The following is a 25,449-nucleotide window of genomic DNA, read 5'->3' as shown; positions in this document are numbered from 1 at the left end:
GGCTAATAGAAGTGTGGAAATTGATGTTCTGTGTACCACACACACACACACACACACACACACACACACACACACACACACACACACACACACAGCAGGCCTAGACAGGAGGAGGACAGAGTGTAGGTACACAGAACATCAGGGGGTCAAATGTGCGAGAAAATGAGAGCAGACAGTGTTGACAAACAATGTTGCAACCTTGTGTGGGAATCGCAGGTGCAGAAACACAAAAGAAGAATCCCTGTGGGATGCAGAAACCGGCAGAGAAATTTTCCGTGCCACGTTCATGTTGTTGTTACTCAGCCAGCGTTTGTGGGTCTGATGGATCCGTTGCATTTTGTGGCGTTTAATGCCTCACAATCAAACACTTTTATGTTCAAATACTGAACAGATGTTTATTGGGATAAGGTAAACATCTGTTCAGTATTTGAACATAAAAGTGTTTGATTGTGAGGCATTAAAAGCCGCAAAATGCAACGGGTCCATCAGACCCACAAACACTGGCTGAGTAACAACAATATGAACATTACACAAGCGTTAAGTTAGACAGTGTGGAGTTGAACCTACATTTTTCCTGAAATCCCATGTGATGTCGGCAAATCTCGCAAAAAGTTGTTTGTAGAAGTAGGTTATGATGATAGGTTACTCTCAACATTTAATTGAGAGTAATAGGACATGTGAATGAATCGCAGCTCCCCAATGCCGGCAGCACTCATGCAGCCCCATACTGTGATGCAACAACCACCATGCTTCACTTGATTTTCAGTAAATAGGTCATTAATAATGGCACACAAGCTGCACACTGACTACTCTTAAGTGTCATTATGGTACTGTCCTTTGAGATGCTGTGATACACGTTTGCTTAAATGTGTACATAACATAATAGCTAATGGCTGCCATGGAAATGAGCAGAGACGCGACAAGTCGGCTCATTTCCTCCAAACCGCGTTCATCCCTTAATGACTAATAACTCCAGGCTGAGAGACTTGTTTTCCTTCGCTCAGCCCACGACGTGTTCGTCTCGGGGGAGCTGGAAGCTTCACAAGTCCGAGAGGAAGTCACAACCCGTCACGCCCGTTAGGTCAATAAGCGCCTGTGCATCAGTGAGGCCTCCCTCTTACTCTCGGCTGTGGAGATATTTATGTGAGAAAAGACAAACACGTGACCAGAGTTTGCGCTTTCCATCAGACATTGTGCATAAAAAAACATTCATGTGGAGTAGGGTTGTCCCGATATCAATATGTTGGTATCGGTACCGGTACCAAAATGTATTGCGATACTTTTCAATACTTTTCGATACTAAATAAGGGGGACCACAAAAAATGGCATTGTTGTCTTTATTTTAACAACAAATCTTATGGTACAATAAACATATGTTTCTCATTGCAATTTAGTCCTTAAATAAAATAGTGAACATACTAGAAAACTTGTCTTTTTTTAGTAAGTAAGCAAACAAAGGCTCCTAATTTAGCTGCTGATGTATGCAGTAACATATTGTGTCATTTATCATTCTATTATTTTGTTAACATTATTAAGGACAAGTGGTAGAAAATGAATTATTAATCTACTTGTTCATTTACTGTTAATATCTGCTTACTTTCTCTTTAAACATGTTCTATCTACACTTCTGTTAAAATGTAATAATCATTTATTCTTCTGTTGTTTGGATGCTTTACATTCGATTTGGATGATACCACAAATTTGGGTATTGATCCGATAAGTAGTTACAGGATCATACATTGGTCATATTCGAAGTCCTCATGTGTCCAGGGACATATTTTCTGAGTTTATAAACATATTATACATTTTTTTTAAAACAAAAACAGATTTTGTAAAGCTAAAAAATATCGATGTAATCATGGTAGTATCGACTAGATACTTGGCATCATTACAGTGGATGTCAGATGTAGATCCACCCATGGCGTTTGTTGGTGAGCTCTTGTATCCTCCTACGGTGTGTAGTGAAGCATGTTTAGCTATTCCTCGTCCTCCAGTGATAACGATACTTGTAAGAAACCTACTTTATTTGTCGCCATGGAAGCGAGGATTAGTGATTTAAAAGAAGCTAAAACTATGGGGTGGTATAGCTCGGTTGGTAGAGTGGCCGTGTCGGCAACTTGAGGGTTGCAGGTTCGATACCCGCTTCCGCCATCCTAGTCACTGCCGTTGTGTCCTTGGGCAAGACACTTTACCCACCTGCTCCCAGTGCCACCCACACTGGTTTAAATGTAACTTAGATAATGGGTTTCACTATGTAAAGCGCTTTGAGTCACTAGAGAAAAAGCGCTATATAAATATAATTCACTGCGGCTGGCAAGCTAGCCATGTCTTAAAGCACATCTTCTTGAGGGCGTTTCAGTGTTATAACTTCACCTTTATTTTTAATTTATAGGCCAAAATACGTCCGTTCTCCCTTTACTGTCCACACACTGTGTCTGCTTGTAAGTACTACGTGTGTGTGCGCTGCCGAACATGATCCTCTGCTTGTAAAACCATGCCCGTTAAAAAAAAAATGGGTGGGGGGTTAGGGGGGACCGGTACTTTTTAGAGGCGGTTTAGTACCGAATATGATTTATTAGTATCGCAGTACCGGTATACCGTACAACCCTAATGTGGAGCATTGTTAAGGCGGTATGCAGATCTATATTGACCTTTAGCCTTGTTGCATTCTGTGCTGCAGCACATACAGAAGTACACAAATCCCCAAAAATCCAAAAGAGCAGGTGTGCTCAGCAAAGCCCTCGCGGTCTGTGAGCTCAACTCACAGCTTTGCTCCGCTTATTGCGCTCCCGCGGTTAAAATAGGACCCCGCTCTGGTGCTTCCATTTGATTCAGGGTGCCTTCAAGTGAAATACTTAGCGTGGGACACCTGCATTTGCACAACGGTCAAGGGAGGAAAAAAGTTAAGTAAAATGAAAAAGAAAAAAAAGTCTTGAAAGAAAATGAGCAGCTTGAGATAAATAAAGAAAATTATATCTCATTCAAACATGTTGATAACTAGTTAGTTCCCGCAGTGATCAGTTAGCAGAATCTGGGGTGAAATGCCTCAAAATATGCTGTAGAAAATCAGTTTTCTGGCAAGTAGAGAAGGCTTCAACCCTATTATGTACTCTGGGGGGCTCACTGTGCCACACTTTAAAACAGCAGTCTTTTAAACTCGTAGCCAGACGGCCATTTGCGACCCACAGACCCATATTTAGTGGCCCTCTACTTAACTCTGTAGTTTAGTGTAATTGTGGCTGGCGCACACTGAGAGGTTGGTAGTTAAACATGTACAAACCCCGTTTCCATATGAGTTGGGAAATTGTGTTAGATGTAAATATAAACGGAATACAATGATTTGCAAATCATTTTCAACCCATATTCAGTTGAATATGCTACAAAGACAACGTATTTGATGCCAGCAACACGTGACAAAGAAGTTGGGAAAGGTGGCAATAAATACTGATAAAGTTGAGGAATGCTCATCAAACACTTATTTGAAACATCCCACAGGCAAATTGGGAACAGGTGGGTGCCATGATTGGGTACAAAAGTAGATTCCATGAAATGCTCAGTCATTCACAAACAAGGATGGGGCAAGGGTCACCACTTTGTCAACAAATGCGTGAGCAAATTGTTGAACAGTTTAAGAAAAAACCTTTCTCAACCAGTTATTGCAAGGAATATAGGGATTTCACCATCTACGGTCCGTAATATCATCAAAGGGTTCAGAGAATCTGGAGAAATCACAGCACGTAAGCAGCTAAGCCCGTGACCTTCGATCCCTCAGGCTGTACTGCATCAATAAGCGACATCAGTGTGTAAAGGATATCACCACATGGGCTCAGGAACACTTCAGAAACCCACTGTCACTACAGTTGGTCGCTACATCTGTAAGTGCAAGTTAAAACTCAAGTGCAAGGCGAAAACCGTTTATCAACAACACCCAGAAACGCCGTCAGCTTCGCTGGGCCTGAGCTCATCTAAGATGACTGATACAAAGTGGAAAAGTGTTCTGTGGTCTGACGAGTCCACATTTCAAATACCGTATTTTCCGCACTATAAGGCGCATCGGATTATAAGGCGCACCTTCAATGAATGGCATATTTCAAAACTTTGTTCATATATAAGGCGCACCGGATTATAAGGCGCACCTATGTCAACAAAACAGTCAGATAGGTCAGTCAAACTTTATTAATAGATAACAAACCAGCGTTCTGACAACTCCGTTCACTCCCAAAATGAATAAACAGCTGATTTACTCGTGTTACGTAAATCAAACGTGCAATCACAATATAGTAACACGTGAAATAGTGCAGAGCAATAACAATATATCAATAACTCAACGTTGCTCAAACGTTAATGTCACACAACACAACACACTAAATAAAAATGTAAAGCTCACTTTATGAAGTTATAGCTCATTCACAAATCCCTTGAATTCTTCTTCTTCAGTGTCCGAATTAAACAGTTGAGCGAATACGGCATCCAACATGGCCGGCTCCGTCTCGTCGAAGTCGTCATTAATGGAGTCAGTGTCGTTGCCGTTTATTAGTTCAGTGACAATTCCTGCCTTCCTGAAAGCTCGGACCACAGATGAGACTGAATCAGCCCAGGCATTTACGATCCACTGGCAGATAGTGGCGTATGTCGTCTGGCGCTGTCTCCCTGTCTTGGTGAACGTCACGTGTGTTCGCCTTCTGTCATCCACTGTTCCCACGCAGTTAGCAGTCTAGCTTCGAATGCCCTGTTGACACCAATATCTAGCGGCTGGAGGTCTTTTGTCAATCCACCCGGAATGACGGCGAGTATTGAATTAAGCGCGTAAGCGTGTCTCTTAATGTGATGTTATGAGCTAGCAAATATAACAACTACACTACCCAGCATGCAACGATAGTGACGAGCATGCGCGGTAGCCCTGAGAAGCGTTGTTGTATGCTGGCAGTTAGAATGTGGTTATGAGCACGCTGTGAGTAAACGTTGAGAACTCAGTTAACACGCCTCGTCTGCATTATTTATAATTAGACAGACAACACACTTAATAGGAGCCATTTTGGGGTCTTTACAGAAACACACAAATGGAAATGAAACGTCACATATCCCAGTATGCACCGCGCGCTTCTTCTTCTTCTACGGGGAAAAAAGATGGCGGCTGTTTACCGTAGTTGCGAGACCGAAACTTTATGAAAATTAATATTAATATTAACCCATATATAAGGCGCACCGGATTATAAGGCGCACTGTCAGCTTTTGAGAAAATTTGTGGTTTTTAGGTGCGCCTTATAGTGCGGAAAATACGGTAGTTTTTGGAAACTGTGGACGTCGTGTCCTCTGGACCAAAGAGGAAAATAATTGTTATAGGCGCAAAGTTGAAAAGCCAGCATCTGTGATGGAATGGGGGTGTATTAGTGCCCACGACATGGGTAACTTACACATCTGTGAAGGCGCCATTAATGCTGAAAGGTACATACAGGTTTTGGAGCAACATATGTTGCCATCCAAGCAACGTTACCATGGACCCCCCTGCTTATTTCAGCAAGACAATGCCAAGCCACGTGTTACATCAACGTGGCTTCATAGTAAAAGAGTGCGGGTACTAGACTGGCCTGTCTGTAGTCCAGACTTGTCTCCCATTGAAAATGTGTGGCGCATTATGAAGCCTAAAATACCACAACGGAGGCCCCCGGACTGTTGAACAACTTAAGCTGTACATCAAGCAAGAATGGGAAAGAATTCCACCTGAGAAGCTTAAAAAATGTGTCTCCTCAGTTCCCAAACCTTTACTGAGTGTTGTTAAAATAAAAGGTGATGTAACACAGTGGTGAACATGCCCTTTCCCAACTACTTTGGCACGTGTTGCAGCCATGAAATTCTAAGTTAATTATTATTTGCAAAAAAAAAAAAAGTTTATCAGTATGAACATCAAATATATTGTCTTTGTAGTGCATTCAATTGAATGTGGGTTGAAACGGATTTGCACATCATTGTATTCCGTTTATATTTACATCTAACACAATTTCCCAACTCATATGGAAACGGGGTTTGTAATAGTAGTCTTAAATCCCAATCGAAAGAACACAAACTACAATAACGGTGAAAAGGCAAAAATGACAGCACAACACGAACAATTTGTATGTATGCACCTTAGGGGATCTGCTCCAATTTTGTTGTTCACTGTAATAATGACAATAAAACTATATTCTACTATTCTATTCTAATTTGGGTAACACAAAGAGCAACCTCCTGTAAGCAAGAGGAAGCGTCTCAAACCATACCCTGGGGGATTTGTCAAAATACTAAATGTTTACATGTATGATTACAAAAGGCCAGACTATAGCTTAGGGCGGGGGTCAGCAACCAGCGGCTCTTTAGCGCCGCCCTAGTGGTTCCCTGGAGCATTTTTAAAAAAGGATTGAAAATGGAAAAAAAATGGGGAAAAAATATTGTTTTTGTTTTAATATGTTTTATGTTTGAGGACAAACATGACACAAACCATCCCAATTGTTAGAAAGCCCACTGTTTAATATGTTTGTGTGTATGCTTCACTGATGACAGTATTTGGTGAACATAGTTTTGTCCTACAAATTTCAGCGGTTCTTGAACTCACCATAGTGTGGACTGTGACGCAACAGTTCGTTTACATGTATAATCTTCCACTCCTTCTTTGTCTCATTTTGTCCACCACTTTGTGCGCATTGTTGATGTTATTGATTTGTTGGAGTGCTAATCAGGCATATTTGGTCAGTGCATGACTGCAAGCTAATCAATGCTAACATGCTATTTAGGCTAGCTTTATGTACATATGACATCGTTATGCCTCATGTGTAGCTATATTTGAGCTTATTTAATATCCTTTACTTTTATCCTCTTTGTATATAATTTAGTTTTGTAGTATGTAATATTGGCTGCATTTCAGATAGTTTTTTGTGTGCCATGTTGTTCCAGACTACAGCAAGCATTACCTAACTTGCCAAAGATTGTAATACATTTATTAAAAGAAGACAGCCTGCCATTTTCTTTAACTTGGACACACACAGCTATACCTTTGGCCATTAAAAGCCAGTAATTTCCAGGAGTTATCTCACCTTCTGAGTAGCCTCTGATTTACTAATGGTTTCTAATGTTGTAAAAATGTGTAGAATAAATATTAAATGTCAACATTTCTGTCAACGAAGATTTGCTTCAGCCTGCGACACATTTAGTCATTTTGATAGTAGGCTATTATAGCTAATATAGACACTTACGTCAGGTGTTGCCTTCATTATAACACTTATATAAGACTTTCAAAGTCATTTTGATAGTAGGCTATTATAGCTAATATAGACACGTATGTCATGTGTTGCCTTCATTATAAGACTTATATATGTCTTTTCATTTTTTGCAACTCCAAACAGATTAGTTTTTTGTATTTTTGGTCCAATATGGCTCTTTTAACGTTTTGGGTTGCCGACCCCTGGCTTAGGGTGACTATAGCTTCTGGTTGAAGTAGTTAAAGTTAGTCACATGCAGAGTTAAAACGTGATTCTGCAGTGAATACTTCAGGGTCAGCTTCTTCGGCTCAGCAACACCGACACTCTTCCTCCAAATTAAGTTTGAGACTCCTGCTTTAAAGAACCAGTAGAGTGGAAAAACAAGTTCCCTCTATATTGAAGCTATTATCATATATATCTGATTTATGACACCAAGAAACGTACAAAGTTTGCGAATAAATGGATATGATCAAAATAGTATCAATCTCACAGTTTCCGGAGCGATTTTGAGGGATAATGAGCAAGCCAGACACGTCATCAAGTGACATAGAGGTAGGAACTACAGATCACTTCCCCATCAACAGCAATGCTAATCAAGCAGACTACGTGAGCGCCAACAACGATTACTTTGGGAATCATTATGATCCAGAACCTTATATTTTTGAGCCCGAGTACAGAGAAGATGAGCAATAGGTTTTAGAAGCCTAGTGCTTAAAGGGGAACATTATCACAATTTCAGAAGGGTTAAAACCATTAAAAATCAGTTCCCAGTGGCTTATTTTATTTTTCGAAGTTTTTTTCAAAATTTTACCCATCACGCAATATCCCTAAAAAAAGCTTCAAAGTACCTGATTTTAACCATCGTTATATACACCCGTCCATTTTCCTGTGACGTCACACAGTGATGCCGATACAAACAAACATGGCGGATAGAACAGCAAATTATAGCGACATTAGCTCGGATTCAGACTCGGATTTCAGCGGCTTAAGCGATTCAACAGATTACGCATGTATTGAAACGGATGGTTGTAGTGTGGAGGCAGGTAGCAAAAACGAAATTGAAGAAGAAACTGAAGCTATTGAGCCATATCGGTTTGAACCGTATGCAAGCGAAACCGATGAAAACGACACGACAGCCAGCGACACGGGAGAAAGCGAGGACGAATTCGGCGATCGCCTTCTATCCAACGATTGGTATGTGTTTGTTTGGCATTAAAGGAAACTAACAACTGTGAACTAGGTTTACAGCATATGAAATACATTTGGCAACAACATGCACTTTGAGAGTGCAGACAGCCCGGTTTTCATCAATTAATATATTCTGTAGACATACCCTCATCCGCTCTCTTTTCCTGGGGGTCTGGCGGCAGATTTCTTTGACTTTATCGTTGGAAATGCATCTGCTTTGAGTGTCGCAGGATATCCACACATTCTTGCCATCTCTGTCATAGCATAGCTTTCGTCGGTAAAGTGTGCGGAACAAACGTCCAATTTCTTGCCACTTTCGCATCTTTGGGCCACTGGTGCAACTTGAATCCGTCCCTGTTCCTGTTGTTACACCCTCCGACAACACACCGACGAGGCATGATGTCTCCAAGGTACGGAAAACAGTCGAAAAAACAGAAAATAACAGAGCTGATTTGACTCGGTGTTTGTAATGTGTTTGAGAAAATGGCGGATTGCTTCCCGATGTGACGTCACGTTGTGACGTCATCGCTCCGAGAGCGAATAATAGAAAGGCGTTTAATTCGCCAAAATTCACCCATTTAGAGTTCAGAAATCGGTTAAAAAAATATATGGTCTTTTTTCTGCAACATCAAGGTATATATTGACGCTTACATAGGTCTGGTGATAATGTTCCCCTTTAAAGGGATGTAGTTTTATTGAAACACTATCCCAGCAGGCACAAAACATTGAAACAACCTTAAGAACTTGTTGAGTTAAGTCCTAACGTTGACCAACTCAAACATAACTTTGAAACAACATGCTTTTTGAAGACGTTTAATCAATGTTGGGTTCTGACGTTGATTGAAATTTGGTCTTTTCCCAACCAACAACATGGATCCAACGTTAAACACCAGTACAACAATTTTGCAACGTTGTTTCGAAGTCAGTTTTAAAGGAGATGTATGTATAATCAACGTTGTATCAATGTCTTGTGCCTGCTGGGTAAACCGTTGATGCTACTATACTATCATCAACAGCATTGTTAGGTGCTAAACATACAAATAAATATAATAAACCATAATAAAACAAACACTTACTGTACAATTTCCACTGGGATGCAGACCATCATCGAGTCTTTTTCACCAATCTTGGGGATGTCAAAGTGGACCTGTCGGTTCATGGCCACATCGATCTACAAGCAGGTGAGAGATGCATGAATTATAATCTAGAATTTACTTTTAGCAAGTTTGACACAAAGCAGAAGCAGCCGCTGGCTCAGTGTGGCAACAATTACTGCGTAAGCTAGCAATAGCTCACTGCTAGCAATGCGCCGCTAAAATAGGCTGTCTGCGTTAGCGCTTACAATAACAACATCACTCATATTTGGGTAATTTTCAGGTCACAACATGTAAATGGAGTATTGTTGGTGGTTTCTGGATGTTTTTAAAGAGGACCCACCATCTGTTGCCTCAATTATTAGCTATTTATCAACGATTTCGAATGCGTAAAAAAAAAAAGAAAAAAAAAAAGCCAAGCATATGTTTTCTTGTCTTACATAAAGATAGTGAATGATAAACAGCACATCTCTTTCCAATAGTGGCATATTTCCAGTATGACTGATATGATAACATGGTCAGAGTGCAGAAGGGTTACTACACTGACGTAGAATCTACGGAAATTGCCGGAGATATTCGGAGCGGAATGCTCAAAATTGCAGACTGAGTTTGTGGCATTTTTTCATGTTTAGACGGGATTTTTCCATACTTTGCTGATTGTAAATACATACCCCGTTTCCATATGAGTTGGGGAATTGTGTTAGATGTAAATATAAACGGAATACAATGATTTGCAAATCCTTTTCAACCCATATTCAGTTGAATATGCTACAAAGACAACATATTTGATGTTCAAACTGATAAACATTTTTTTTGTGTGCAAATAATCATTAACTTTAGAATTTGATGCCAGCAACACATGACAAAGAAGTTGGGAAAGGTGGCAATAAATACTGATAAAGTTGAGGAATGCTCATCAAACACTTATTTGGAACATCCCACAGGTGAACAGGCAAATTGGGAACAGGTGGGTGCCATGATTGGGTATAAAAGTAGATTCCATAAAATGCTCAGTCATTCACAAACAAGGATGGGGCGAGGGTCACCACTTTGTCAACAAATGTGTGAGCAAATTGTTGAACAGTTTAAGAAAAACCTTTCTCAACCAGCTATTGCAAGGAATTTAGGGATTTCACCATCTACGGTCCGTAATATCATCAAAGGGTTCAGAGAATCTGGAGAAATCACTGCACGTAAGCAGCTAAGCCCGTGACCTTCGATCCCTCAGGCTGTACTGCATCAACAAGCGACATCAGTGTGTAAAGGACCACTGTCAGTAACTACAGTTGGTCGCTACATCTGTAAGTGCAAGTTAAAACTCTCCTATGCAAGGCGAAAACCGTTTATCAACAACACCCAAAAACGCCGTCGGCTTCGCTGGGCCTGAGCTCATCTAAGATGGCCTGATACAAAGTGGAAAAGTGTTCTGTGGTCTGACGAGTCCACATTTCAAATTGTTTTTGGAAACTGTGGACGTCGTGTCCTCCGGACCAAAGAGGAAAAGAACCATCCGGATTGTTATAGGCGCAAAGTTGAAAAGCCAGCATCTGTGATGGTATGGGGGTGTATTAGTGCCCAAGACATGGGTAACTTACACATCTGTGAAGGCGCCATTAATGCTGAAAGGTACATACAGGTTTTGGAGCAATTAACATATGTTGCCATCCAAGCAACGTTACCATGGACGCCCCTGCTTATTTCAGCAAGACAATGCCAAGCCACGTGTTACATCAACGTGGCTTCATAGTAAAAGAGTGCGGGTACTAGACTGGCCTGCCTGTAGTCCAGATTTGTCTCCCATTGAAAATGTGTGGTGCATTATGAAGCCTAAAATACCACAACGGAGACCCCCGGACTGTTGAACAACTTAAACTGTACATCAAGCAAGAATGGGAAAGAATTCCACCTGAGAAGCTTAAAAAATGTGTCTCCTCAGTTCCCAAACGTTTACTGAGTGTTGTTAAAAGGAAAGGCCATGTAACACAGTGGTGAACATGCCCTTTCCCAACTACTTTGTCACGTGTTGCAGCCATGAAATACTAAGTTAATTATTATTTGCAAAAAAAAATAAAGTTTATGAGTTTGAACATCAAATATGTTGTCTTTGTAGTACATTCAATTGAATATGGGTTGAAAAGGATTTGCAAATCATTGTATTCCGTTTATATTTACATCTAACACAATTTCCCAGCTAATATGGAAACGGGGTTTGTACAATTGGATATGGTTTAATGGATACAATGAAACACAATCAAGCATACAAAGAGAACATGTTTTTCCACTCTATTGTCACTTTAAAACCTCTGCACTACAGTTTATAAACAGAAAAAATATAATAGATTTTTTAAGTATTATTAAGTGTTAATTTAGTAGAATCATGGTAAAAGAGATGACACAAAAGAGCCCAAAAATGTACGCGTTGAACTTCAAAACATTCCAGGAGGCGTCACTTTATGCAAGATCTCAACTTACAAACATACCGTCATGCACTTTTTGGAGGTGTTGACATTGCTACGTATAATCGCTAGAAGCATGTATATGGCATATCAAATCTAAAGGGGTCATATCATGATTATTTTTATACATATAAATCACTTCCTTGTGGTCTTAAGTATGTGCCTCCACTTCGACTGCCTCTTCTCCCGCCATCTTTGTTGTAGTTTGTTGGAGTCTACCGACAGATCATGTTCGAACCATATGCTACTTTGTATTAGGCAACAGCGGAGGATGCATGTGCATGTATAAGCCAGGCTGCCCCACAACAAGAGGTTAGAAAGAAATAAGGAATTTATTGACTAGTGTCGGACTACATTGACGGACGCCTGTATATCACCTGGGGTAAATCTCAACCATAATCGGATAATCCGGTGACATTTTCCATGTGAAAAACGGCTCATTTAGTGGAAATATGAAGGAAGGCAAGATTGTTTTATAAATATCTCCACCATGCCTCCATGGTATGAATTCACATTTTTGGCACTCATGCAGATCCCAAATACACAACAGTAGGTCGCAACAGGTAAGAAAAGTTGCTTTTGCCGAATAGGGCTCCTAGGGTATGCTTGCTTGGTATGCATGGGAAATTGTAACATTACCTTGACTTAGACTTAGACTTAGACTAGACTTAGACTTCCTTTTATCGTCATTCAAATTTGAAATTTACAGTACAGGTAAGAACACAATTTTGTTGCATTAGCTCATAGTAGTGCAGGATAAAAGAGCAATAAGGTACAGATATAAATAAATAGATTACTGTACAGATAAATATGTTGCACTTTTGCATATGCATCCACGTTTACGGATGTATGTTATATTGTCTTTATATTCCAGCGAGTTAATCCGTTTTTGGGGGGAATTGAGGGGATTATTATGATGCGTTCAAGAGTCTTATGGCCTGAGGGAAGAAGCTGTTACAGAACTAGAGTCCAGCAGTGAAAAAAGTCCTTGGTGGGGATGGGAGGAGTCTTTACAGATTTTCTGAGCCTTGGTCAGGCAGCGGCTTATTACGATTTTCCGGATAGGAGGAAGAGGAGTCCTGATGATCTTTTCCGCCGTCCTCACCACTCTCTGGAGAGACTTCCAGTCTGAGGCACTGCAGGCTCCAGCCCAGACAGAGATGCTGTTGGTCAGTAGGCTCTCTATAGTGCCTCTGTAGAATGTGCTGATAATGGGGGGAGGGAGCTCTGTTCTTTTCATCCGACGCAAAAAGTGCATGCGCTGCTGAGCTCTTTTTAGGGACCAGGTCATATTGTCAGTTATCTGCACCCCCAGAAACTTGGTGCTGCTTACGATCTCCACTGCTGTGCCGTTGATGCAGAGTGGAGTGTGGCTGGACTATTTTCCCATTTCCTTTTACGTGAATCGGTAGTCCGTAGGACTGATGGAATATAGTTGGTACATACAAAAAGTACTAATTTCGGTACCTGTTTTTCTTTGTACTGTTTTGTTGTTTTACAGTGGTTAATTTCTTTATACAGTTCTGTGGCATTGAGGAATGTTCAAATGATGTACCGTATTTTCTGGTAGAAACACAGGATATTTTTTTTTTTTTTTTTTTAACTATCCACTTTTACGGGATTAAAACAATTATAATAATACCGGACGATTATGCTTGACCAGTTTTTTTTCTTAATTTCATCTTTTTATTTAAAATCTCAAACTCACTTATTTAAAGAAATACACTATGTCTTCAAAATACTGGCTGTATGCTACGTGAATTTCAACAACATAGTATGGAGTAGAACTGTCTAAACCAGGGGTGTCAAACTAATTTTATATCGGGGGCCACATGGAGAAAAATCTACTCCCAAGTGGGCCGGACTGGTAAATTCACGGCACAATAACGTAAAAAAAGACAATTTCAGATTATTTCTTTATTTAAAAATAGAACTAGCTCATTCTGAAATTGTACAAATCATAATGTTGTTGTTTTTTTACACTTACATGTTGCGGTTAATAGTATTCTATCTTTATTTGTCGTTATTTGTATTTTCTGAATAAATTATTTGATAACGTTGATCTGTCATTGGTGTTCATTTTCAATCTATCAAGATAAGAAAAAATCAAAATCAAATTACAGTATGTTATTTATGTAGTTTGATCATTTTCCTCAACTGATTTACTAATATCATGTGGTTTATTTTGTACATATGTAGCAACATTTACAAATATACAAATAATTGCTATTGCGACATCCAGTTGACACATTCAGAACAACTGTTTCTTTCATTCCAAAATTTCAGGTTCATTTTTGTACTTAGCAAACTCATCCCGCGGGCCGGATAAAACCTGTTCGCGGGCCTGATCCGGCCCTCGGGCCGTACGTTTGACACCCCTGGTCTAAACTATCTCACAATACACTGGCACAAATATCAAGAAAATCAGCGGTCAAGGTTAAGGTTGAACAATGGCACCAAGCCATCAGAAGCATTTGTGCACTTAAACGTATTACTTTACAAACAATTTGGCTCTCCGGCTCAAGTTTCCCCAAAGAAGAGTGTGTGTCAGTTTGTCTTTATTAAGCAACAAGCAAGGGGAATCGATGTTGGGGGAAACTGTACACCTTCTTCTCTCTAATGTGCCATTAAAAGCCATTCGGAGTGACTGAACAGTTGTCACCCAGGGTAGAGAAACACTAGATAATCAATGGTAGTTAAGAACTGTAATTTATCACCTTGCCACAAGTGAGTGTCTACAAAATGAGCACCCCCCCCCCCCCAATACTGCAAGGAAGGATGGGATGCACACTCGGGTCAGGGGCCCAATTACTCTTCATCTGCAGAAGCACAGTTCAATTGCTGCATTATCTAAGCATATCAATAGTACAGAATTAAAGGCATTGATTTGGTTAAAAGAAGGCATCTGGAGCTCCGGCCTGTTTCTTTAAATAATGGGAGAATGAGTGGGAGGAGCTAATTATGTCACCATTCATTGCAAAATCAGCAGATTACGCAAATTTAAGTTCACTTTTACCCTACTTTTCTTGCTTTGGCCCATACAGCCTGTTTGGCTTTGAAGTGAGTTCAGTTCACTGTTGAGCAGGGGGAAAATAGCCATGGACAGAAATCAAAATTCAAACAATCTATCACGTTGTGCATGACCAATCGGAATGACCATTGGAAGGAAGGGTTGAAAGTGCCAAAAAGAGAGAAAAATGTCTATTTCCAGAGCATTATTATTTTCATTAATCATAGTCCTGCCATCAGCCTATCCTTATGCCTTAGGGAGAGATCTATTATACGCTCCATTTAGCCACAGCCATATTACCTCATATGTTTTCCTGGCCGACCAAATAAGACTTAGGAGATAAAACAATTTACTGTTCATTATGAGCCATGTCAGTGGAATCAATCTATTAACCTGCGTTAACTGGGATGGCGTGGCAAGATCCTGCCGACTGAATCGAAATAAAATAAATGGATATTTATGTTTTCTATGTCTTTGGCCATAAAACGACCGGGCATTTAATTTGCCCCCACCTCATCCTCTTTGGATGGCTCTATTTTTCCAGCGGCCGAAGCGCCCTCCTCGCCTTTAAGCAGCCCCTGACCTGTGAAAGATTCTAACAAATTAGCTTCTATTGTGAAGCCAAAGGTGCCATCAATGAGGAAATGCTCCAGTGGGTCTAAAGTATGATGGCGGAGGCAAGGAACAAGGCAGGGAACCTTGACATGATTGAATTAACCCTTTGTGGGCAAAGTGCTGATAAGGGTGGTGGTACAAGGTGCAGGGGTCTGTATTGTTTGTCTTGCTGACAAGAAACAGGTGCCACTTTCTAAACAAAATGATACGAGAGGCATATTAATCACAGGAACACCTACGCCCGATGACACCATTTCTTGCTTTTAATAATCACGTTTGCTAATATTTAACCTAAAATATGCCCCATTCTATTATTTCTAGTGTCTCACCTATCTCAGGGGTTAATAACACAGGGGTCTCTTACCTCAATGGCCCTTCCAGTTTCACAGTTAGCGATCCTACTTCTGCTACAATTTGTCCCTAAGAGGTAGTACTCAACTCTGATTCAAATCAAACCAAGTCTATTGTGTTGAAAAACCGTATCACACCTAATAGCTGGCATCCCACTTCTGACACCATTTTTATAAGAAGCAGTACTCACAACTCTGATGTGAACCATGGTCTATTGATTTCACAGATAACAATTCCCCTTCTAAAACTGTTTCTGAGAGGTAGCACCCCAACTCAGATTTAATGATGAAACCATGTCTCAAACCTCTGTACATAAAAAAGCAGCCCTTTGGAATGGAAGCCAGACCGAATGAACAATCAACATGCTAGGTCAGGGGTCGACAACCTTTACCAGTCAAAGAGCCATTTTGACCAGTGTCACAAATTAAAGAAAACAATGGGAGCCACAAATATCTTTTGAAATTTTAAATGAAATAACACTGCATACAAAGTTTTTTTTTTGCTTTGTGCTATGTATAAAACAAGGGTCTCAGACACGCGGCCCAAACCTTAATATGAAAATTGAATGTTAGTGCAGCCCGCGAGTTTTACCCACATATGCGGTCCTCTCCAAGGTTTCTCATAGTCATTCACATCGACGTCCCACTGGGGTGAGTTTTTCCTTGCCCTTATGTGGGCTTTGTACCGAGGATGTCGTTGTGGCTTGTGCAGCCCTTTGAGACACTTGTGATTTAGGGCTATATAAATAAACATTGATTGATTGATTGATTGATTGATTAATCGAGTAATCGGATAAAAAACACTATATAGCCTCAGATAGTATTTTAGGGAAAATAGTTGCAATAAACAAAGTGCTTGTTATTCTGTTTGGCATAATGTAATTCTTCTTTTCCTAATACATTCACATCATCAACATATGAATTGCACTTTTAACATGAGTATGTAAAACAAACTTTCCGCGATTAGCTATCACACAGATCATGGTGCTGTCATGAATTCGATATAAAGTTACAGACACTTCATGCAGTGCAGATTTGATCATTTTCATGAGTTTCACTCATTTAACGATTAATCGAAACAACATAATATAAATCAAAACTTGTTTCTAATTTAATTAAACAATTATTTGTCCCAAGGTCCAGGAATCACACTTTTAACACAGTTTGCATCTTAGCATTAGTACTCTCAACTCCCATTTGAACCCTAGTCTAATGATCCCACAGATGAAAATCCCACTTCTGAAATTATCTCTCATTTCTGCTTTTCTGCTTGAACCCATGTCTGTTGAAAACTGACCGCAACACAAAAGGCAGCCCTTTGGCATAGACACTTGACTGCATGGACAATACTAACAACATCACTTTCCTCTCCGGGAGGCATCCCCATACCTGTAAACATTTGACAACTGTACCCACTTGGCATCCATCCATCCATCCATTTTCTACCGCTTATTCCCTTTGGGGTCGCGGGGGGTGCTGGATCCTATCTCAGCTACAATCGGGTGTCCGTTGCAGCCAATCACCCTGAAGGGGGGTCCCCACATCTGAGGCCCCCTTCCAAGGTTTCTTTTTTCCCCCATTATGGGCTTTTTGAGTTTTTCCTTGCCCGGATGTGGGTTCAGTTCAGGGGATGTCTTTGTGTTTTGTGAAGCCCTTTGAGGCACTTGTAATTATGGGCTACACAAATAATCTTTGATTGATCGACTGATTGACAGGTGCTTCACTTCCATCATCCTCGTGACTTACCTAGGTTTAGTGCTTATCTCACATCAGTTATTTGGCCGAAGGACCAGGGATCCGAATTCTGACTCTATTTGCATATTAGCATTAGTACTCTCAACTCTGGTCAATTGGTCTCATAGATGAAAATCCCACTTCTGACACTATCTTTCTCTGAGAGGTAGTACCCCAATTCAAATTTTATGTTCAGGTAGTAGGTTGGAAAACCTCTATACTGACCGAGACATAAAATGGCAGCCCTTTGGCATGGACACCAGACTGCATGAACAATCTTAGTAACAAAATGTGAGGTCACAGTACTGCCGATCTCACAATGGTTGTCTAAAACACCATGGATCATACTTATGACACCATTTGCATCATAGCGTTAGCACTCTCAACTCTGATTCGGGCCCTGGTCTATTGATCCCACGGATAAAAAACCTCCTTCTGAAACTATCTCTGAGAGATGGTACCCCAACTCAAACTTCCTGTTGAACCTATGTTTGTTAAAAACAACTCTACACTGATCACAACATAAAAAAACAGCCCTTTGGCATGGACACCAGACCAAATGGACAGTCATAGTAACAACATATGAAATCACATTACTTCCCCCTTCAGGGGGCACCCCCATACATGCCACAGGTGCTCCACTTCCATCATCCACGTAACCTACTGATGTTTAGTGCCTATCTCACATCGATTATATGTCCCAAAGACCAGGGATCCCACTTCTGACCCCATTTGCATCTTGGCATGAGCACCCTCAACTTTGTTTTAAACCTTGGTCCATTGGTCTCACGGATGAAAATCCCACTTCTGACACTATCTATCTCTTAGAGATAGTACCCCAACTCAGATTTCATGTTCAGGTTGTAGGTTGAAAACATAAAGACATAAAAAGGCAGCCCTTTGTTCACTGCCGATATTACAATGTTTGTCCAAAAGACAGTGGATCCCACTTCTGACACCATTCGCGTCTTAGAATTAGGCAAGGCGAGGCATTTTTATTCATAGAGCAAAATTCGTACTCAAGGCTTTACAGAAAATTAAAAGAAGGCAAAAATGAAGATTTATAATCAAAATTAAAACACAAATCTGAAAAATAATCATCATTATTTAACATCAGTCAAATACTGTAAATAAAAGTTGTCATATGCACAATTAAATAAAAGTGTTTTCAGGTGGGATTTGAACAACGCCTAGGTTGAGGCCTGTCTCACACCTTCAGGAAGACTATTCCAGATTTTTACGAGCATAAAACTGAAACACAGTTTCACCATGTCTTGTCCTGGCTCTGGGCACCAGTAGGAGACCACTCCCTGAGGTTTTCAGAGCTTGAGACAGTTCATATGGCTTTAAAATGTCAGAGATGTACTTTGGCACAAGACCGTGGAAAGACTTGTACACAAGCAGAGCTGTTTTAAAGCCTATTCTCCGTGCAGCAGCATTCTGGATGTTAATATTAGCATTAGTACTCTCAACTCTGATTTGAGCCATGGCCTATTAGCGTCCCGACTGGTGATCTCACTCCTGACACCATTTGCCCATAGTTAGTTTAACGGAAATGTTTACACATATACCATGACTGGAATACAATATAAATTGTAATCTACTTGATGCCACATTGAATTTTTGATTTTAACATTACATCTGGAATTAGACTGTTTTGTGTGGACAGAAAACCTGTTTCTACAAACCCCGTTTCCATATGAGTTGGGAAATTGTGTTAGATGTAAATATAAACGGAATACAATGATTCGCAAATCCTTTTCAACCCATATTCAATTGAATGCACTACAAAGACAAAATATTTGATGTTCAAACGCATAAACTTTATTTTTTTTTGCAAATAATAATTAACTTAGAATTTCATGGCTGCAACACGTGCCAAAGTAGTTAGGAAAGGGCATGTTCACCACTGTGTTACATGGCCTTTCCTTTTAACAACACTCAGTAAACGTTTGGGAACTGAGGGGACACATTTTTTAAGCTTCTCAGGTGGAATTCTTTCCCATTTTTGCTTGATGTACAGCTTAAGTTGTTCAACAGTCCGGGGGTCTCCGTTGTGGTATTTTAGGCTCCATAATGCGCCACACATTTTCAATGGGAGACAGGTCTGGACTACAGGCAGGCCAGTCTAGTACCTGCACTCTTTTACTATGAAGCCACGTTGATGTAACACGTGGCTTGGCATTGTCTTGCTGAAATAAGCAGGGGCGTCCATGGTAACGTTGCTTGGATGGCAACATATGTTGCTCCAAAACCTGTATGTACCTTTCAGCATTAATGGCGCCTTCACAGATGTGTAAGTTACCCATGTCTTGGGCACTAATACACCCCCATACCATCACAGAGGCTGGCTTTTCAACTTTGCGCCTATAACAATCCGGATGGTTCTTTTCCTCTTTGGTCCGGAGGACACAACGTCCACAGTTTCCAAAAACAATTTTAAATGTGGACTTTTCAGACCACAGAACACTTTTCCACTTTGTGTCAGTCCATCTTAGATGAGCTCATGCCCAGCGAAGCCGACGGCGTTTCTGGATGTTGTTGATAAACGGTTTTCCGCCTTGCATAGAGGAGTTTTAACTTGCACTTACAGATGTAGCGACCAACTGTAGTTACTGACAGTGGGTTTCTGAAGTGTTCCTGAGCCCATGTGGTGATATCCTTTACACACTGATGTCGCTTGTTGATGCAGTACAGCCCGAGGGATCGAAGGTCACGGGCTTAGCTGCTTACGTGCAGTGATTTCTCCAGATTCTCTGAACCCTTTGATGATATTACGGACCGTAGATGGTGAAATCCCTAAATTCCTTGCAATAGCTGGTTGAGAAAGGTTTTTCTTAAACTGTTCAACAATTTGCTCACGCATTTGTTGACAAAGTGGTGACCCTCGCCCCATCATTGTTTGTGAATGACTGAGCATTTCATGGAATCGACTTTTATACCCTATCATGACACCGACCTGTTACCAATTTACCTGTTCACCTGTGGGATGTTCCAAATAAGTGTTTGATGAGCATTCCTCAACTTTATCAGTATTTATTGCCACCTTTCCCAACTTCTTTGTCACGTGTTGCTGGCATAAAATTCTAAAGTTAATGATTATTTGCAAAAAAAAAAAAATGTTTATCAGTTTGAACATCAAATATGTTGTCTTTGTAGCATATTCAACTGAATATGGGTTGAAAATGATTTGCAAATCATTGTATTCTTTATATTTACATCTAACACAATTTCCCAACACATATGGAAACGGGGTTTGTACTTCCAAGCCAAAGAAGCTGAACCAACCTTACAGAGTCGAACAAGATGCCACAAAGGGACAGTCAACAGCATCTAAAATTGCTCGTACTGTTGTTAAATAATAAACAGGATAATGCTAATAACAGAAACCGCATCTAAAATATGTTAGGTTATATGTATTCAATCTATTCCTATCCATGTCCTTGCATTGTCAAAATACTTTGAAGCGCAGATACGGACATTATCATATTTTTAATCAGACTTCCACACCTGTGACACTTTCCATCACGGGAAAGGGAAGGTGCCACCTATGAATATATGTTTGGACAGAAAATGAAGTTCATAGGTCGCGAGCGTCTGTGGGCTAACAGGGCAGGGAAATGGGCTTGTTTATTTTCAAGCCCAGTCTGATTTCATTAAAACGGAAGAAAGGTCAGGAAGACAAGAAAAGCAGATTTCAGCGGTGGAAGCAGACCACACACTACGGAATGAGGCACCAGTGGCTGCTGCCTTTAATGGTTGGCACAAACCCTTCAGTTCTATTAAAGGTTATGCTCCTACGACGACAAAAATAGTAGAGAGAAAATTAAAACTTCATTAGAACCGAACAAAAACATCGTTTTTACAATTACTGTTAAGCTGGCACAATGTGCTAACATCATTTGTTATCAAAACATAAGCTCACTCTTGGAGGCGGATGGTTTACCCAAGGCAATGTACTGTATGTACCCTACGGCTTCAGCAAGAGGTGGACAAAATAAATAAATAAACGGGAAGAAAGGATCCCATACCAGAGTATTGCCTTTGGGGGGACTCGGAGTGTGGAGAGGACAATGGGGTCAAAGGAAGTTGATTTGTATCTTATGTCCTGTGGGACAAAAGAATACACCAGTCAAATCCAAGTTACCTGGCCTTTGGCTACCTCTTTGCTCCTGAACAATAAGGTGGATTACTACAAGATATCCATCCCAGAGGTGGTGCAAAGGAACGGATTAAAACGGTGTGTGTGTGTGTGTGCGTGTGCGTGTGCGTGTGTGTGTGTGTGTGTGTGTGTGTGTGTGTGTGTGTGTGTGTGTGTGTGTGTGTGTGTGTGTGTGCGTGTGCGTGTGCGTGTGTGTGTGTGTGTGTGTGTGTGTGAGACAAAAAGACAAACAAGAAGTGGGGGAGTGAGGGTTGTAGCATGTACAGTGTGATGACAAAGGACCTACACCGGATTACAAGATCTGTTGTCCGAAAATAGGATACACATTTCTAAAAACAGTGGACATATCTCGGACAAAATTCAAAAGGCAGAACTATTTCTAAGATAAACAATCAAAACAAAAATGTTTTAACAAGAAAGGTAATTAAGGTTAGAGTTTTGGGGGGAAATTACGGTCAAAATTAGGGCTGTGAACGCAATTGGACTGTTTAGTCCAGGGGTGTCAAACTCATTTTAGATCGGGGGGGCCACATGGAGAAAAATCTACTCCCAAGTGGGCCGGACTGGTAAAATCACGGCGAGATAACTTAAAAATAAAGACAACTTCAGATTGTCACACCGTGGTGAGGGAAGTCTTGTCTTGGTTTTTTCTGTCTTGTGATTTACATGTTTTATTTTGAAAAGCAACTCCTCTTGTTTCAGATCACGGGTCCTTCCTCTTGTGTCACCAGTCTGACGTCATTCCTGACCCTTGATTATTTCCACCTGTTTCCCATTACCCTCATGTTCTTTATAAGCCCATGTCTCCCCTTGTTCTGTGCCAGATTGTCTCGAGCTTTCGTGCCTGTCTTGCGTTCCATGTTCATGTTCATGTCCATGCCTTGCCTTGTCCCACGTCTACGTCCTTGCTTCCAGAATATCCCACACTGAAATTTTGAATTAACTTTTACTCCTCCCTCAGAGCGGCTTTTGTTATTCAACCTTTTTTCTACCGCAGTGGTGAGTTATAATTTTTCCCTAATGATTTGTCCTCAAAGTTTTTGAGTATTTTTTGTTTACATTTATTAGAGTAGTAAGTTTTATAGTCTTTATTTTCTTCCTCCTGTTGGAGCGTTTTTTGTTAAAGTTTTTTGATAACAGATACGGTGCTAATTATAATTGTCCTTATTTTTGTATGATTTTCGGTTTTTACCTTTTGGAACATTTTGTCTATCTATTTTTGTAATTTCATAGTATTTGAATTTACTCGGCTCTGGAGGCTGAAAGAGTTTTTCAAAATAAAAGCTTTATTTGGAATCACATCTCTGCATCTGAGTCCCTTCCTTCGTCCAAGCCTGACACAGATTGCTTTCTTTGTTTAAAAATAGAACAAGCACATTCTGAAAATGTACAAATCATAATGTTGTTGGGTTTTTTTTTACACTTGCATGTTGTGGTTAATAGTATTCTATCTTTATTTGTCGTTATTTATACTTTCTGAATAAATTATGTGATAATGTTCATCAGTCAACTCATTGGTGTTAATTTTCAATCTATCAAGAAAATAAAATAATATCACAATCAAATTACAGCATGTTATTTATGTAGTTTGCTAATTTTCCTCGACTGGTGCACTAATATCATGTGGTTTATTTTATTTTTTTACAGATGTAGCATTATCTACAAAGATACAAATAATTATTATTGCGACATCTAGTGGACACATTTAGAACAGCGGTTTCTTTCATTCAAAAATTGCGGCTCATTTTTATACTTAGAAAACTCATCTTACATTTGACACCCCTGGTTTAGTCTGTTTTAGAAGACGTTTCTCCTCTCATCCGAGAAGACTTCATCACTTCATGCTCGCAGACCTAGATCGGTCAGATCTAGTCTAAATGCTGGTTCAGGCAAGAAAGATAATTATTTGCATCTTTTTTTTTTATCACACCACAATAGGGCAAAATCATACTTTCCTGAGCACGCCATCCTCTCGTTAGAGTACAAATAGTTGGGGCTTTAGCACCAACATTTAGACTAGATCTGATAAATCAATCGATCGATCTGACCAATCTAAGTCTACAAGCATGAACTGATGAAGTCGGATTTAAGGCGAAACACCTAAACCAAACTGAACAGTCCAGTTTCCATCGATTAAACACCCTAAAAGTACAATGAACTGAATTAATGACATCATCCATTGATCTGGTTGTCAACGTTACTGCGATAATAATGAGTTAATATATTCCTTAAACGGCACTCATTTTTTAGCACGATTGTTTAGTGTGACTATCATTATCCACCCTTGGAAATAAGTAGCGGTGTCCCAGCTATTGTAGAGCAATGACTAGCAAAATAATGGACAAAAAAGTGTATATTGAATGGGAAGTTTCAAGCCCTGACAGGTTGCTCTCTCGACAAGACCAAAGTTATTTTCATGTATTGTCGCTGTGATTTGAGTTATCACCGAAGTAAGTGGAGCCCCTTTTTAGCTGTTAGCTTTTAGCAGCTAGCAGTTAGCACCTAGGTGCTAACACTCCTCTTCGACAAAGACACAGTTTGCAACAGTTATAACTAACATACTTTTAATAACAATTGAAACAATTTGCGACCACTTATTATTTTTGTGGAAAACGAAAGGCTGCTTGCTATAGTAACATGCTTTAATGCCTCGAAGACTGAGGAGGAACTTTGCTAACACAGTTACACACTCACCTGAGTTTCGGACAGGTACAGGCCTACTACAGGTATTTTTGTATTGTTATTTATATTACAATATCATTTATAAATGTATTTGTTTGTGTAAGAGAGAGTGTGTGTAGTAGTGTGTGTGTCTGTCCATTTTTGTGTTGAGCTGTTTACAAAAGCATAATGTTTAATGAACAAACGTTTGCATAAAGCAAACAAATTATCTATGCCTGTGGGTATAGTGTTAAAGGCCTACTGAAACCCACTACTACCGACCACGCAGTCTGATAGTTTATATATCAATGATGAAATCTTAACATTGCAACACATGCCAATACGTTAGCTTACTAAAGTGCAATTTTAAATTTTGCGCGAAATATCCTGCTGAAAACGTCTCGGTATGATGACGCCTGCGCGTGACGTCACGGGTTGTGGAGGACATTTTGGGACAGCATGGTGGCCAGCTATTAAGTTGTCTGTTTTCATCGCAAAATTCCACAGTATTCTGGACATCTGTGTTGGTGAATCTTTTGCAATTTGTTCAATGAACAATGGAGACAGCAAAGAAGAAAGCTGTAGGTGGGAAGCGGTGTATTGCGGCAGGTGTTGTGCCGAATAACACAGCCGGTGTTTCATTGTTTACATTCCCGGAAGATGACAGTCAAGCTTTACCATTGGCCTGTGGAGAACTGGGACAACAGAGACTCTTACCAGGAGGACTTTGAGTTGGATACGAAGACGCGGTACCGTGAGTACGCATGCAGCTGCGGCTTCCAAACATTTGATCGCTTGCCCGTACGTGTGTGCCGCTATGTGCATGTCACGTACGTAACTTTGGGGACTTTGGGGAAATATATGTGCTGTATGAACTTTGGGGAGGTGAACAGTACTTTGGGCTGTGGGATTGAGTGTGTTGTGCAGGTATTTGAGTTGTATTGGCG

General features: G+C 40.2%; 1 protein-coding gene across 3 annotated transcripts in view; it reads right to left on the bottom strand.

Annotated features, from left to right (window-relative positions):
- The window catches only part of nr2f2 (nuclear receptor subfamily 2, group F, member 2), a 593,614-nt gene that overhangs the window by 357,640 nt on the left and 210,525 nt on the right, over positions 1 to 25,449 (bottom strand). For all 3 annotated transcript variants that reach the window (XM_072911831.1, XM_072911832.1, XM_072911833.1), the window contains one exon: positions 9,497 to 9,591. In XM_072911831.1, coding sequence (XP_072767932.1) covers positions 9,497 to 9,579 — 83 coding nt within the window. In that variant the 5' untranslated portion in view covers positions 9,580 to 9,591. The remainder of the gene's footprint in view (positions 1 to 9,496; positions 9,592 to 25,449) is intronic.

This window comes from Nerophis lumbriciformis, linkage group LG29 (genome assembly GCF_033978685.3).
Source record: "Nerophis lumbriciformis linkage group LG29, RoL_Nlum_v2.1, whole genome shotgun sequence".
In the NCBI taxonomy this organism is placed as follows: domain Eukaryota; kingdom Metazoa; phylum Chordata; class Actinopteri; order Syngnathiformes; family Syngnathidae; genus Nerophis; species Nerophis lumbriciformis.
Note: the sequence above shows the minus strand (reverse complement) of the source record. Positions and strands in the feature narration are given on the sequence as shown.